Below are 16,416 nucleotides of genomic sequence, written 5' to 3'. Positions count from 1 at the left end.
GAATGTTTCCGTACACTCCCCTATTTCTTCTGCAACTCATTCCTGGGCTGTGTCTAGCAGCAGTACTGCGTGGTTTTGTTGGGAGTGGAAAGGTCAAATGTAAGTCAGTAGTATTTTTTCTCTCCAAGCTGGTACAGACTTATCGCAACCTGTGTTTGTATTTACACAGTTTGGGAACAAAATTGTTTCCTTTCTTTTTTTTTCTTTTTTTTTTCTTTCTCCCTCTGCTCAGCAGAGTGGTTGGAATCCCATAAGTCTGAGCTGGGACAGAGTGGCTGAACGCCAGAGAGCTGCCTCCCCTGTCCTAAACAGGGATCCTTCAGGCTGGGATGGACAGTGGGTCAGTGGCTGTGGAGGGGGAAATCTCCTATACAGGAGACTCAAGGCAGCTGGGCAAAGGGATCAAGAAATATCTTCACTCTGTTGCATTAAACACTCTTTGGAAACGCGCAACATTTGATTTAAACCCATTACACATGCCACCCTAGAAGCAGAGCCTTATATGTAGAGTGCATGGGCTGTCCTATTATGGGAAATCAACTTCGTTTTGAAGGAAGCAGAGAGCATTGCTTCTGCGCAAGTCCTGGAATTTGAAACATGTAGGGGCCTCCAAAGAGCAGGGCACGAGTTACGGTGCCGGCTGGGTGGCAGCGAGGATCCCCGGCTCGCCCTGCCCGGTGCGGACCCTGCTGGCTGCAACCCACCGAGACTCCCGCTGTGTGCTGCCCTGCGAACTTGCCGGGGTTTAGGTGGGAACACACACTGCTGTCAATCTGCAGGGACGAGCCTCATTCGAAAGCGACTGAAGCAGCAAAGTGGGAGTATACTTTGCCAAGAAACGTTTTACTGTTGTTTTCTTTTCCTCTGTTTTGTGGAGAGATTTCATGTCTGCTCACGTGCTTTGGTATGAGGAAGTGGAAGATGATTGTAAGTACAAACAGCCTGATGAGATTGATCACAGTGTTCGCTCTGACAGAGCGGTGTCCTACGCAACCCACTAACTGCATGCATTTTTAAATGTTTACTTTCAGAGCCTGAAGGAGAGCACTGGGAGGGGGAAAATAAAGATAATTTCTTGGTCTCTGTTGAGGGGGTAAATCCCCCTATATAATAATTCATTATTATATAAAAGAAGTATTCCAAAAATAGTACTCAATTCTCCTCAGAATACAAATAATACATTTCTTCCTGAGGTTTTCCACTTGTTGAAGAGTGGGGTTAAGAAAAGCTATTTAGAAAATAGATCAATATAGCTGAAAAAATAGTGTCATTGGGCTAACAGTTTGGCAACACATCAAAGGTGTAATCAGCTGCTTTGAACTTTAATGTCATACGCCATTTCCCTGCCTCATGCTAACTTAGGCTGTAAGGGATCTCTCTTGTCACCAAGCTGTCTGGTGGCAGCCGAGCGAGGGAGTGGCAGCTGAGCTCTCCCATGCACTTTCCAGAAAAGAGCAGGCGTGTTTTCCAGAGGTGTGCTTGTTTCTTAGTTTAAAGGTATCCTTTATGTGCATTGGAGAAAAATTGAGGATGCCGGGAGTAAAGAGAATGAAGAGAGCCTAGAGGAGAAGAATGAGAGAGGGTATTAAAATCTATCTACCGCATGCCCAGACTATCTTTCTTCTCCCTCCCAGTCCAGGCTTCCCAAAACAGATTGTGCTGAAAAAAATCCAAACTGTCAATACTGTCCAGACTTAATCTGCGGTCTCCTCCCTCTGCCTTATAATCTATTTTCACTCTTCCACTTTCAGAGTAGTAATAGAATTCCTGCTTCTCTTTTATTTTTTTGAGGCCAAGGAATATGTACACGCTGTCATTTTCCCCCATAGCATATGACGAGCTGTATGCCCCCTCCCTTCTGATGGAGCTTCCTGAAAATAGCAGTAGATTTTGTGTCTTTGAAGCTAAAAACAGAAAATGCCAATGTGCAGGTATGATCTTACACCGCAGTTTGTGTTCCCTTTTTCAAGATGAAACCATATTGCATTTTCTTGGTGAGAATTGCTGTAAATGAGTCTTAAGTCAGTTTTTGCTTCTAAGAAAGGCTCAGCAGTGGTTGGACTCTTCTTGTTGGACGCAGTCTGACAGTTCAAGAAGGGATAGAATTCTGAGTTCAGCATCGCTGTCTATTAAATAATGAGGCTTCTCATTATTCTGAAACTACCCTGTACTCACAAGGTGGGCTTGAGAGTAAGCGATGTTATGGGAATTTCTTAAAGGATTTTACTCCTTATGGGCAAGAGAGCCCACTCTAGAACCAGCCTTTTCATCATGATGACAATGATGACAATCTTTTGAGAGGAATGAGGAGAATTTGTTACCTTCCTTTTTTCATGAACTCTCTCTTCAAGACAGTCACAACATCAGCCCAACTGCTCAGTCTCGAGGAGGAGCGGGAGCAGGGAGGGAACTAGGTGGGTGCTCATTAAGTTAGGCTGAAAGATCTTTGCTGCTTTGCACAAAAGTTAAAATTGCACTCTAAAGATGTAGTAGGTAAAAGATAGGAAAAAAATAGCTGCGTTAGTGCTTTTGAAAAATATGAATAGCAAACCAGATTTGCATCTAGCAGATGAATAGCATTCATGACAAGAGCTATTAAATCACTTGCTAAGTCGTGTCACATAACTACATTTGTATCTAAAATGAAAGGGAGGTGTCCTAGCGCTTCTTGGGAATTATTTAGCTGAATAGATTTCCTCACCTTTATCCTGACTCTTTTAAAGGGCAAGACATTTTTCTCAATAAAATTCGGTATCATGTTGTGAAGGTTTTTTATAGTTGCATTTCAATTAAAAAAGGAAAGCCCTTATCTGCACTGTGTTACAAATGTGTCCAAAATAATCCTCTCAAGTTTTCCCACAGCCTTTAACTTAGGATGGGCCACTTCTCCCACCTGTTCCCTATGCTTGATTTGCTTCTTTCTTGGTATTGGAGAAAAACTTGTTGCTTTTAGAGCTGAGAGCAGTCACTTATATCTCTGCTTTGCTTTTTTAAATCCATCCTTTTTCTTCTTTTAAAGTCTTCTCTCAAACTCTGTCTGCCTCTGCCCTTTTCTCGTCTCTCTCCCCACGCTGTAGCAGTAAAGGCAGGTTCTCTGTCTCCTGCTTTCTCTTACTTCTGATAAGAATGACCTTTCACAAACATTCACCACCTTGAGCTTCGTTTCTTTCTTGAGTCCTTCCATGAACTGAATGGTTCAGCCTGAGTTGAGAATGCTTCGTGCCATCTTTTCTACAGATTAATTGACAATGACCCCCAAAGAATAAAGCAGCAGAGAAATGAGATATTGTCAATTTCACTTGGTTTTAATCAAGATGAGATTACTGTAAACTTTATCTCAGAAGCCACCCTCCCTGGGGTATTCAGTATTGTATGTGATATTTCTTTCTCTGGCAGATACAAACCTCTTTTTGTGTCCTTAGCCTGAAATGGAACCAAACTCTTCACACAGGCATCCTCTTTCACAAAGTGGTGGCTAAAAATAGAGCTAATAATCAAACCAGGGCCAGTGCAGAAAAGAGATGAAACCTGCCTGAAATGTAGTGACTACAAGGGCTCTTGCCAGTTATGGTGTTACTATAGCAAGGGTCCATCTAGATTTGGGTTTTAGCTCAGGTTAGTGGTAAGCTTCTGAAGTAAATTATCCAATGTCTCTGCTTACCACTGTGTACTGGTAGCTGTCCCAGAGTGCACAGGCAGCATCTTTTTAGGAGGAAGCCAAAATAGAAGATGCTCTCTGAGAGCTCAGCCAATGGACACCAACTTCAGAATGATGTTGTGAGGCACTCACACCCCAGGTTGGTGCTAGCTTGTCAGCACCAGTTGCTTCACCCTGCCGAGACTCTTTCTGTTGGGCCATGCAATATGCCAGGGCTAGAGATAACTCAGTGAGATGGGAAGAGGATGGCTGCAAATCTCCTCAGATAATGTATTGAGGAAAGTACTGCTGGTGAAACCTCTTTACAGCCTGTGCTGTCCTGGCTTCTCAGACCTAAAGTCATTGGCTTGTCCCTGGTCCCCAGCATCACTGCTGACCCCACCTCACTCCAGGGCAGCATGATGCAAGTGAAACTGAAAGTCCTGTGAAAATGTGTCTTTTTGCTACGTTGTTTTTAGAATATGTTTTTAGAATTATGTTGTTAGTAGAATACAATTTACTGTATAGTTGCTGATCGCATGAAATTAGTTACAACTGAAAAGGTAAAATATTTGAGAAAAGAAACAAACACAAAGCACGTTAACCCTTAACTAATACTGTGAAATTATCTGAGCCTGAGATTTGTCCAAAGGGGTAAGCTTTTTTATATGATCACCCGAGGGACGGGATTAAGCTCATCTATCTTTGTCATGGATTACTGATAGACAAAATCACATTCAACTGGATTGTGAACCAAGCAGCCATGATTTGAAAAAAACTGACATTTTCAATTAAATGTTACCCAAACGCTTAATCATCATTTAGGAGGATAACCACTGTACTGTGTTATAGCTAACCACTGAAAGGACTCCTCAATAAATTTAGCAGAACTCCATAGCATCACAGCGCAGTTGAAGAGAACACACTTGCGATAATACTGGATCACTGGCAGGGAGGTAGAACAGCATGGGGAATTTTAAATAATTTTGCCTTATCAAAGCCTGAGCTTTGTGGAAAAAAGAAATGATGGTTAGCAGACTGTGGCTTTGCAGAGAGACTTGCCAGCTGGGCTGCACCAGAGAACGTGCTTGTTCATCTTCCCAGGAAAACATGTGGAGCAGATAAGATGTTTGTTTTGGTTTGCGGTACTCATTGCAGATACTACAAAGTCTTGTACTCTGTGCTTCTTGCTGTATCTCGTTTGCAACAGATTGGAAAAGATTTTAATGATGTGTTTTGAAGGACAGATAGTCTGAATTTTAAGAAAGTCATATTCTTCCTTTGTTCTGATTGCGAGTTCTGTTTAATCTATGGGAATTATTTAGAGCATGAAGCTTATTTCTAGGAGGTTTCCTGGTGCTTTCTTCCTTGGTTTTGTAAATAATCTAAATCTGTAAGATTAATATTTCATCATTTGCTTGCAGTCTTTCATTCCTAAAGGGAAAACGTTGCTTGCAAATGTTGCAAGTGTGTGTAGAAGAAAGTCAGAGTAGTGCAAAAGGATATGTCCTTATAATTTTGGATATATAGTTTCATCAATATATGTTACATGACAACAATTAAGACAGCACATTTTTTAAAGGATGATTATCTTAACAGATGAATTAGAATAATTCTAGTCACAAAAATGATAGGTGTGAAAGTTTCCTCATAGAAAAAAATGCATAAATATTCTAGTCCTTATGGTGGTTTTGTTTTCTGCAGTATTTTTGTATGATACATGCCAATGGCTTGGAGATTCCTTTTAAAAAACAAACAAAATAAACAAAGACTAATATATGCTGCCTGTAGCTTGAAATTCTGCAATGTAGAGGTACATAGAGATACGACCTAAATGAACACCCTAATGAGGAACCTATTTTTCTTACCCTGCCTTTTCTAAAAGATCTTGGGAGACCCCTAAGGACCCATGGGACAAGAGCCCTCTGAGTCAAAGTTCCAGCTAGACTCATCAAATTCTCTGTGCCTGCTACTTTGGACCATATAATTTCTCTTGCTGTTGGTAAGGCTTGAGAAAGTAATCTTAAAAAGAAGGCAGGCCAGTATTTCCTTGAAGCGTACAGTGGGTGAGATATGTGGCACTGTCCTGATGGAAGACACCAAGTACATGTTTCCTGCACAGTGTGGAGGCTGCCATCCCATGTGAGATGTCAAGGCTGACAGCATGTGACTGTGGGTCCGTGGTGCTCGCCTGGGGCCTTGCCACATCTAAAATGGGCGCCCGCCACCCTTGGCTGAGTGCCTGTGTGCACACACACTTGTAAGGGAAATTAGCCACGCATAACGCTTTTAATTTTGTGTAGTGCAGGGAATTGGAGGAATTTAAAGGGTGATTGGAATTTGACATTTCTGCCTCTTTATTCTGAAAGATACTTTGATTAAAGTGCTGGAAGGCTCAGCTAATGGAGGCGTTGCTGCTATTTCAGATATACTGGGTATGTGATTTGAAGGCAAGCCAAATCACAATGAGATGGAATAATGATGTCCTTGGTTTATTTTTTTTCCTTGGCACATTCAGGTTTTGATTGGATTCTGAGCGAGGCAACAGTTTTTTCTCCCAGAAAGCTTTACCAGTCCTTGGGGGCTTGCAGCCTGCTATTAAAGCATAGGCCTTTTCTTGTGAAGGTCATGGGTTGCAGTCACAGGAGATGAGGAGAAATACTGATGGGATGGGGGGAGGGAAAGGGGAGGAAAAAAGGAATATTTCCTTACTGGACCTACTCAGATACAAGATTCTTACATTTCTCTAATAAACATTCCTGCAGCAATAAGACCTGTGATTACGTTGAACCTGGTAGCTGATGGCATATGCTTCAAATGACCTGTGGAAAACTCCAGGGTTTCCATCTGTCCTACCTCCAACATCATTCCACATCTTGCAATTCACATGCGTTTCAGTAGTTTATGTTTTTCTCACATTTAAAAAAAAAATTTCCATGTTCCTTATAAAAGACTGTTCATTAATTCTTTTCTCACTGAAAAAAGCTCACAGCTTCCCAGCTCTTGCTGAGTTATTGGTAAAATTACTATTTTTTTCTAATTCCACTCAAATTTTATTTATTTATTTATTTATTTATTTATTTATTTTAAGATTGGTAACATCATAGAGCCAGGGTATTTTGAGGTGTTAGAGTGCACCTCATGAAGTGTCTGGACAGTGGACACAGTAAAATAATCTGATAGGATCCAGGAGACAATCTGTCATAAATCAGTTATGCTGATGCCAGGAATAACTGAAAAGTATGCCCATCTTCTCAATATGGGAGAAAATACTGCTAGATGTACAGCTGTTCTGTCTGTGGCATTCCTGGGTTTACAAAGTGAGCCAGCTCCCCAGCCTTTCCAGGCTGTCTTACCTAACCAAAGCTGATCAGTTCACAATGGAAACATGAAGATGTCTGTTCAGGGTGGGAATTGAGAAGGAAGGCAGCACTCCTTGCTGCAGGGACCACGGTGAGCTGATTTCAGGGGCAGTGATCCTGCCCAGCTTGAAAGAAGCTCCTTAAATCTGCCCAACTGAAAAAAAAAAAAAAAAAAAAGGAAGAAATTCAGAAGGTTGTAACCTGTTATGAACTGATTATGAATTTGTAGATGGCCTTACAAATTTAAATGAACCTAATTTAAACTTTGTGTTATGAAGACTGTTAGCAGCCCAAAAGGAATTAATATTCTGCCCTGTGCTTCAAGAAAACAGTATTTTTTTATTCATTTCACGTGATTTGCTGTCAACTTCCTATTATGTGATTTAGTACATGTTTAAGGCTTATTCTCTGCCCCACCCTTCAAAATCCTGCAAATTATGCTGAAAATAGAAATTGATATATTTTTACACCAAATTCTAAAGCCACCATTTGTAAATGCTTGGTGGACTGATGGTTACTCACTCTCAAAAAATGTAGAAGATCCAGATTAAAGTGTTTGCTCTGCTTATGCTCTGTTTACAGAAGAGAAAGCTTCAGTTGCATTAGATGTTGAGTGGAAACCAAAGGTGAAGCCAAGTTACTTTTCATGAAAAGGGATTCTTGTTTTCTCGCCAGCATGCGAACAATTCCTTTTATAGTAGTCTGTAAGGGACAAGCGTATTACAGAGTTGATTCTGTCCTTTCTGTTCTTTGTAATAATTAAAAAGCTCTAACAGAATAAGGATGGACACATAATACTATGAAATAAATGGTGAACTACACAAGCAGTTGTCTCATGTAGAATGTAGAACACTTAATGGGAACAGAAGATTTATCGAGATAGGAAATAATCTTGAATCTGATTTTTAAATATTTTTGTTAAATTGTTTTAAATTTCATGATACCTGCAACCTTACAACTGAATGATGCAGGGTGGCTCTGTGATACTGATACGCTTTTAAAAATTGTTGTTTTTATCAGTCCCCTCATCTTTCTGTAGAGCACTGGCTTTGTACTTCGTATCACCTTACTCTATTTGGAGTAAAAGATATCCCCAGTGAAATGGCATTTCCTACCTGATTGATGAAAACTTTAGGGACTGTCAGTTGGGCCACATTTTTGCCGTGGGAAAATAAGTGAGTTTACATAGTCAATCTTTACGTCCTGTCAGAAAGATGACAAGTAGATTCAGAATCAATCCCCAAATCCTTCTATTTTTAGCACAATGACTACCACAATATGGTTTTTCAACTGTTAGAGCTAATATCTGTAACTGGAAGTATGTTATGCTTTGGAACCAACTGAATGTTCACTGTTTTGTCTTGTAAGGATAAACTGGTCTTGTTAGGGAAGAGCTGCTGAATTATGGATCATGAGCTCTTTCTACTGATTCTGTTTTTGGCTCTCTTTATTTCTTCTTTAAAGACTTTCCCTTTTCTCTGGGCTATGCATATCCTTTGCTTTACTGCTTTTGTTTCTTTAAATAAATGTTTTCCTCCTCCAAGGCGACTTGCTAGTTTTTGCATATTATCTTAAGCTGACTTAACAGTCATTTTGTCAAATCTTCCCAGCTGCTGCTACTGCTGAATTGATTCGTTTTTTTTCTTACAACATATTTTAGGCAAATGTGAAGAAGAGTTTACTTGACCAGTAATCCTCCCTTTAACTGAAGAAAGGACATAGTTTGAACGATGTGGTCTGGCATATTTTTCCCTAAATTTGCCTATTGTAGGCAGAAAGGTTTTTTGACTCTTGCCTGAGAATTTCTCATCTAGAAAGTGAAAAATATCCTGGCCATAAATAGTAGCCAAGGGATTCAGTTTCTCCTGGTGCAATAAGTCAGTCTTTAGAGGTTTTTTTCACCGATGAGAAGCTCCTAGGAGTTGTTACAGCTGTCTTGGAATGCCTCCAGAAACTATTGCTCAGCCTATAAACTGATGAAATTTCACAGAGTCACAGCCCAGCTGAGGCTGGAAGGCCCCTCTGGAGATCATCTAGTCCAAATTCCCTGCTTAGAGTAGGGTCAGTGAGGGCAGATTGCTCAGGGCTGTCAACTCAGGTTTTAAATATCTCTGAGGATGGAGACTCCACAATCTCTCTGGACAGCCTGTTCCAGGGAATGATCACAGTCACAGGGATGTTTTGGTATTTTTTTGTGTCTAAATAGAATATCCCGTGTTTCAATTTATGCCCGTTTATCATCCTGTCAGTGGGCACCAAGAAGAATAGTTTGGCTCTGCCTTTTCCAACTCTTTCCAATCTGCTAAGATCCCCCTGAGCTTTCTCTTCTCCAGGTTGAACAGTCTCAACTCTCTTAGCCGTTTCTTGTAGGGGAGATGCTTCCGTCTGTTTCATTTCAGCTGAAAATGATCCTTCCCTCGATGCCTTCCAGTACGCCCACATCTCTCTTGCACTGAGCAGCCCAGCCCTTCTCAGCACAGGAAGCATCTCACCAGAGCTGACCAAAGGGGAAGGATCACCTTCCTCCAGCTGGCAATACTGTGCTTAATGTAACCCAGAGCACTGCTGGCCTTTGCTGCAAAGGTACAGCTGGCTTACGTCCAGCTTAGTTGGTTGAAAAAAGTTTTTCTGTCCACCTTGCTGGCCATTTGCCTAATCTATATTTTGTAAAAATGTAGTTATTATTGTGAAGACTCACTGGCAGTTTACTCTTGAGAGCAATGATGCTTACAAAGCCTGACACACCTTTAGTTTAAATAAGTATAAACACTGAGAATTTAATTCTTGTATCTTGAATTAAAACAAACAAACAAACAAAAAAACAAAAACAGAAAAAAAAAACACACAAGAAAAATATTAAAAAATAAATAAAAATAAGCCCCTTAAAATGTTTCTTGCCTTCCGAAGATGTGCGCTTCACCAATGCACTTACCTAATGCAGTTTCTCTAACAGAAGAACTGTGGTTAACTTTGCAGATTAAACCTTTAGATGTAGATACGTTGTTTGTTGCATTTGTTTCCTTATCTTGTTATAATCTTCTGTTACATTCTTAACTTCTGATTATTCCTGATTATTTTAAAGTTAAAAGAAACTAAAAATGTAGCAAGAAATTCAAAAATCTTCTAGTGGGATGCCTCCCACTTGGGAACCAATCAAAAAACTTCAGCAGTCTTGACTCAGAAAATCTTAAGATCTATTTCTATACAGCAGCTTTTTATAAGAGAGAGGGAAAAAAGAAAATACACTGATTCCAGGATTCCTTAAGTTGATTTGACCTTATTCAAAGTTATATTTTGTTTCAATTTTACAGCAAATGAATTTGCCTAATCTCTATTGTTATTCTATGTTATTTTATTGTAATCCTTTGTATTCTAATTTGCATCCTCTGGAGGCTATTTCTTGGTCTACAGCTATATCCATGGCTGCAGCCATTCATGAGAAATTGCTTTCAGAAATCCTGCATGTTTTTCTCATGCAGAAACAGCATAAAACTCTGGGATAACAGCCTGAGGCATTTTCCTAACAAACACCAGAGATTATTTTATGTTTGTTTGCTTATAATGATGTATTTCTACAGTAAAAATCCCTGTATTATTTCTTTTCTGGGGGGAGGGAGGGAGAACACATTCCCAGGGAGTTACTGTACCTGATTTCAGAATATACTAACAATTTCCATTGTACTGTATATTTTATACTATCTAGAGAATACAGTTTGAAGTAAAAATGAATGTGTCACAGTGTGCTGTTTAGATATGTAGCATAGTTAATGTATATATAAGCATTACTTGAATATTAATTGCTTATATGCTGTGCAAAGTCCTGAGGTCAGAAAGGGATTCTAAATTTGTAATCATTATAGCCAAAACTTGGTGTGTTTCCGTAGACGAATACTGAAGTTAGGTTGGCAGAAGGCAGCAAGAACATATTTCCAAAATGAAGAGTGAAGTTGCCATTGCTGTGGCTCAGTCTGAATTTACAGCTGGATCAATCAATGATATTTCTGGAAGGAGAGTCCTAGGGATGAATTTATGAAGCTTCAAGCATTCTGTATGACGGCAGTCACACTTACTAGCTGTTAACATAATTGTGAGAAGATCTAGTTATTCTGAAGGGCATCACTGAGTTCTTGGTATTGTGATAGGGAAAGAAATGGGAAGAAGATATTTTAATAATTACAGCATTAACTCAGTGAAAAGATGCATGTATTGTGGAAAGTCTTTCAAAATTGATGTTTGCGAGGAAGGAAAAAGGCAAATAACATCACTTTGGTTTATGTTGTTGTATAGCCATGATTCAAATAAATTCATAATCTAACAGTAACATAATCTATGTGGATTGAATGATTCAATCATTATAATTAATATTGATATAACAATTGAAAGTACTATTTGTGGGAAATCGTATGCACACTTCAATTAAGCTGTGATATAAATGCAATTTAAAATGTTACTGCAGTTTTTAAGTGTAACACTCAAGCCTGACTTCATGCTGCGAAACCTTTTTATGGTGCCTTAACTATTAACAATATCATTATCATTTTTAACACACAAAAGTGCCAGTGCTGTTTCATAGTCAGAAAATCAGTGAATCCCTTATTTTAGACACTAATAGTTAGCATCCCTAGATTTACAAAATAATTGCAAGAACTCGTTTTGATGATGGAAATATTGTGGTACATAGTGGATGCCTTTCAAAGATGGGGGCTGTTGGAGACTGATGGAAAAGCAGAAAGAAGGCGGCTGTATGAAACTACATGGGGATATGTGGAGTAGAGGTGGGGAAGCAAGCAGCCAGAAGGCAGACAGAGAGGGCTGGCAGAACGAGTTGAGATGTGAGAAGGAGATGACGGCCGTGGAGCTGTACCAGTGTAATGCATGTTTGCAAGGAACTTGCATGAGAACAGGAGATGCAGGAACACTTAAGAGTAACAAATAGGATTAGCCACTATGGTAGCTTATTTTATCTGTGTTAATTTCTTATGTGCATCTTTTTCCCTGTGTCTTCTCACCTGGCTGGCAGGTAGATTTGCAAGACCTTGCTGATGGAGTTACAACTTTCACAAAATGAGTGAGATTCTAAGAATGAGCAAACGTGTTTCTAACTCAGAGGCCTTCCTAGTTCTTGCCTTCCCACCACGACAGGCCTGTTTTATGGCCACTTCAGTAGGTCTGTGTGCAGTCCAAATCATCTTGTTCTCATTCTAGAATAAACCATAAAATTTGGTTGATATAGTATGGCATAAATTGTGGATTACGCATAAGCCGAGGGGGATCTAACTTATCACAGCCTAAGTTTCTGCTTAGTTTTCAGTGCTAATTGGGACACCTATATTATACGTCTTTTACTCTTGCCAAGTTTATGGATAGGCATACCTTGGTATGAGCTCACTTTTTCTCACTGAAGGTCAGAGAAGAAACTGCCAAAGACACCAGTACCCAGGAGGATTCCTTGGGAGGCTTTTCCAGGCAGGTAATCAATGTGCTGACATCTGGTCTCTGGGCCCACTCTATCTACGTGGGCTGGGACGCATCCATTTTATGCACTAGAGGCTGCAGGCCATGGAGGAAATGCTGCCATGCATGCAAGGACTCAGTCTCACAGACCCACGCGCTCCTGAAACAGAGATGTATTCATTGGGACTTTGACCGAGCAAAGAGAGGAATGCTGCCATTTTCACAGAGTCCCTGTTTGCAGCAATACTCCCAGTACTGGTCTATTAATCATTGTTTGGATAACAGTGCTCTTGCCAAACTATGTGGCTCTGGGTCTCTCTCGCTAATGTATTGTCATGGTCCTCCCTTCACCCCTTTCCTCCCACATCCCCAGAAAAATTGGATTCAGTTTTTACATAGTTTAGATAAACGAAGTTTGGGAGCCTTTTACTGCTTAGCATAAAAAGCTAAGAAAGTTGAAGTGAGACTGATTGCCTTTCTCACTAGGTAAAGGGACTACTGGCAAATGTCTGGCTCAGACTCTTTCTTCACTCCCTTTATTGTCACTAACTTGAAATTTTTTGAGGTAGTAATACGGATGGCTGTGGCCATTGATACTGAATTCTTCCATTCCTTTTTTCAGAGAGCATCCTCATTACTGCTAAGAAGCGTCCCAGCAGTTACACTGCCAGGCTTGACCCCAAATCATCAGTGAGATAAGCTAATCCCTTCTCACCCTCTGAAATGATCTCACTCCCTTGCTGCTTTAGAAAGCTAACACCACAACAAAACAAAACAAAAAGCTATCCTCTCTGGAGCTGTAATCATCAAGCTACAAGCAGGAGTTACTGTGGATTTTATTTCCCTGGTACAGATAATATTGCCTCTTGATCTGTGAAAAAGGCTGTTTTCACCTATAGTACTTCGCTGTTTATCTCCAAAGAACACAAGTCTCACACTCTATGGTGAGACTTCTTTGAGCCAAGAAAAATAAGCCAAATGCTCCCTTTAACATGGTAGGAATGTTCCTCGTCTTCCTCCTCAAAATCAGGTTTTCAGACATTCCAGTGTCTTCAACTGTGAGGCAGTTTTGTTTTCTAGAAAAGCTCTTCTCCCCAGATCGTTTCTTCTGATTGACCGTATGCATTTATCTTTAATTCCCTCCTGAATTTCGGTTCTTTCTTATTGCTAGATACTTGAATAATGAGGAAACAGATGACAGAGAAAAATGTAGTTTTCTCCTGGGAACCAAATTCAAATCCTTCAACTGGGAGGAAAAAAAAAAAAAAAGAGTTTTAATGGTTTTAGAAAAAACAACAACAATAATGCTTGCATTTTCTTGTTTATTGTAACGTCTTGTAGTGTGTTTATTGTGTTTTTCTAGAGGAGGTTGAAAAGTCTATACTGATTTTCATGTATTTCATATTTGATATGTACTGCATTTGGTGCTACAATACTATGAAATATTAATAAATGTATAAATCTTTTCCCTTGGCATTTGCTGTGAAACTTGACTGACTGTAGCTTCTCTGATTTGTTAATTCATATTCCTAAGTCAAGTACAACAATGCTGTGTTCAGAGATTCTTTTTGATAATAACTTGACATCTGTCACACTGTGAAGAGTGTCTGTGATGATTTTCTCCCTTTGTCTTGCTGTTTGCAGTGAGGGTGACCAAACTGCCTGCTGTAAGTTACTATTACTTGTCTCCAGTTAGGTTTTTGCATCTCCATGCTGCAATTCCTTTAAACTCAAAGGAACCCGCAAGCCTACTCTTGAGAAAATGTTATGGAAATTTCCCAGTTCATGCGTAGAAAATAATTTTACCATTCAAAGATTGCTGTGCTTGGTATATATGTACAAGGATAAGTTCAGTTTCTCCACAATGGTTATTAATTACAGTGAAAAAAAAAATTATTGAAACATCACCCAGTAAGGGTTCCTCTTGCTGTTTTCATCAAGAGAGTAAGGCTCACTGGCCTTTCTAGAACAATTCAGGGCTTTTCTGCTTTGAGGAACTGGCTTTTGGAGACAGGCAATTAGCTGCGCTTGCTATGTATGCCTTAATACAGATACATGTGTTTTGATCAAAAATTGAGAAACTGTTTCAAGAGCTATTTCACAAATGTGTGATAATCATTATTGCTTAAATGTACAACATGATTCAGTTTTTGTGGCTAAATCTTTGCCATTCATAGTTTCCCTGACTGTTGTTTGAATTTGCTTCAGAAATTTTTAGAGAACTCAGGTTATTCTGCACAGATTTAACATATTGTATTTACATGACATTTACCTATATGTGTGTGTTTGTTTGTATGAGAGAAATGCTGAATAACAGTATGTTTTCACCCTTTTATTTACTACTGTGTCCATATTTAATTACAAAGTGAGAAAAGCCTAAAATCCTACATTACAAAAAATGTAGGAACTGTTCAGATTGTGAAACTGCAATCTCCCTAGTGATAAAGTACAACTACTGTGCCAGTTAGCTATGAAAAGGCTAAGGAGGGGTGGTATCTAATTGCTGTCTTCAGCTGCCTAATAGGTAGTTACAGAGAAAATGAAGAAAAATCCTTCTCAGGGGCATACAGGGAGAGGATGAAACATGTTTCCGAAAATAAAAATTTTGTCACTACACAAAAAACAATTTTATTGTTTATTTTTTTCTCACTGTGAGGATCACCAGCTGAGCACTAGGGCAGGTTGCCCAGAGGGGCTGTGGAATTGCCTCTTTCGGTTGTGTTTGGAGCTTACCTGAACACAGCCCTGTACTGCTGGACGTGATTGATGAGAGACCTGCTTCAAGCACAGTGTTGAACTAGATGGTGCCTTGCAACACATATTACTGTGTAATTCTATGTTTGCTTTATGAAGAATGACCTAATATTTTTAACTTGCTTAGAAATATAGTTCTGAAGATTTTCTAAGGAAGCCACTGAAAATTTGGGTAGTCTTACATAAATTATCAGTTCAATATTCTTGGAAACCATTTATTTTTACTTTTTTTTCCCCCTTAACCTGGAGTTTTCTTTGGTTGGTTGGGTGGTTGATTACGCATTTTCTTTGTTCCCCTGGGACTAATCTACTCATCCTGTTTTGTGCTTAACTGTAATTCAGTGAGATACTGTGCTAGCTGTTTTTTTGACATAAAAGTTCTAGATTTTAGTCTTTACAATCTTTACTTCTCATGTCACGTATAAATAACACATATTCTAGCGTAAAAATTCTTCCTATGCTTAGTAATACAAACAAGAATGAGCCTTGACGTGTTTAGATTTCTGTTAACTAATGGTACTTAAAGCAGAAGACTCTTCTCTTGTTGTTGCATGATGCTTGTGCCCTAAGCTCTGCATAGCTGTCTCAATCCATGGGCCTTGTGCAGGCCTTCCAATAATAGTTTCCACTGTGCAGAAGCAAGACAGATTTGACCTGGATTAACTGGAGCACAGACTCCTAATGAGCCAGATGGATGAACATTCCTGTTTGGCGGAGATGATAGTAACAGTGCTTGCTACAAATATGTCAGCAGTTGCCTTGGTTTTCTCCTGGAGAAAAGAAATAATTTATATCTTTTTCTAGAGTGGTTGAGTAATGACTGCTGTGAAGCATTTCCATTATGGAAACTCATTTTATGTCATTAAGAATTTTTAAGGGGCATTCCAAAGCTGGAACTGTGAATGAGGTTCCCTGTGTGACCCTGACAGGGAACAACACCTGCCATCTCACCCTGATATGGGTAAAACATCCAAGCGAGAACATTGTCACTTCACTTTGGTTTTAAGTAGGTGGTCTTCAGGAATGCTGATTTAATTTTTTGTTCAAGGACGGAGGAAGAGTCTTCTGTCATGCTGTTTTGATATTAATGGAACAGAACCTTTAAACTTTGATTCTCTCATAAATTTATTATGTGCATTAGATGTTGTCTTTGCTGAAGATGATAGGTATTATCATCCTCTAATTCGAATCTGCTGATCAAAGCCTTGA

At 39.4% G+C, this 16,416-nt stretch overlaps 1 protein-coding gene across 12 annotated transcripts in view; it reads left to right on the top strand.

Annotated features, from left to right (window-relative positions):
- Window positions 1-610: 610 nt before the first annotated feature.
- Window positions 611-16,416, top strand: part of DMD (dystrophin) — a 986,794-nt gene continuing 970,988 nt past the window's right edge. For 8 of the 12 annotated variants that reach the window (XM_042866635.1, XM_042866641.1, XM_042866633.1 and 5 more), the window contains exon 1: window positions 612-927. In XM_042866635.1, coding sequence (XP_042722569.1) covers window positions 885-927 — 43 coding nt within the window. In that variant the 5' untranslated portion in view covers window positions 612-884. Of the gene's footprint in view, window positions 928-16,416 lie in introns of all 12 variants that reach the window. The other 4 variants (XM_042866632.1, XM_042866639.1, XM_042866634.1 and 1 more) reach the window with 1 other exon arrangement.

The sequence above is a fragment of the Lagopus leucura genome, unplaced genomic scaffold (assembly GCF_019238085.1).
Source record: "Lagopus leucura isolate 7727_CA_CO unplaced genomic scaffold, USGS_WTPT01 Super-Scaffold_100001, whole genome shotgun sequence".
Taxonomy (NCBI): Eukaryota; Metazoa; Chordata; class Aves; order Galliformes; family Phasianidae; genus Lagopus; species Lagopus leucura.
This window is presented reverse-complemented; position numbering and strand designations above follow the sequence as displayed.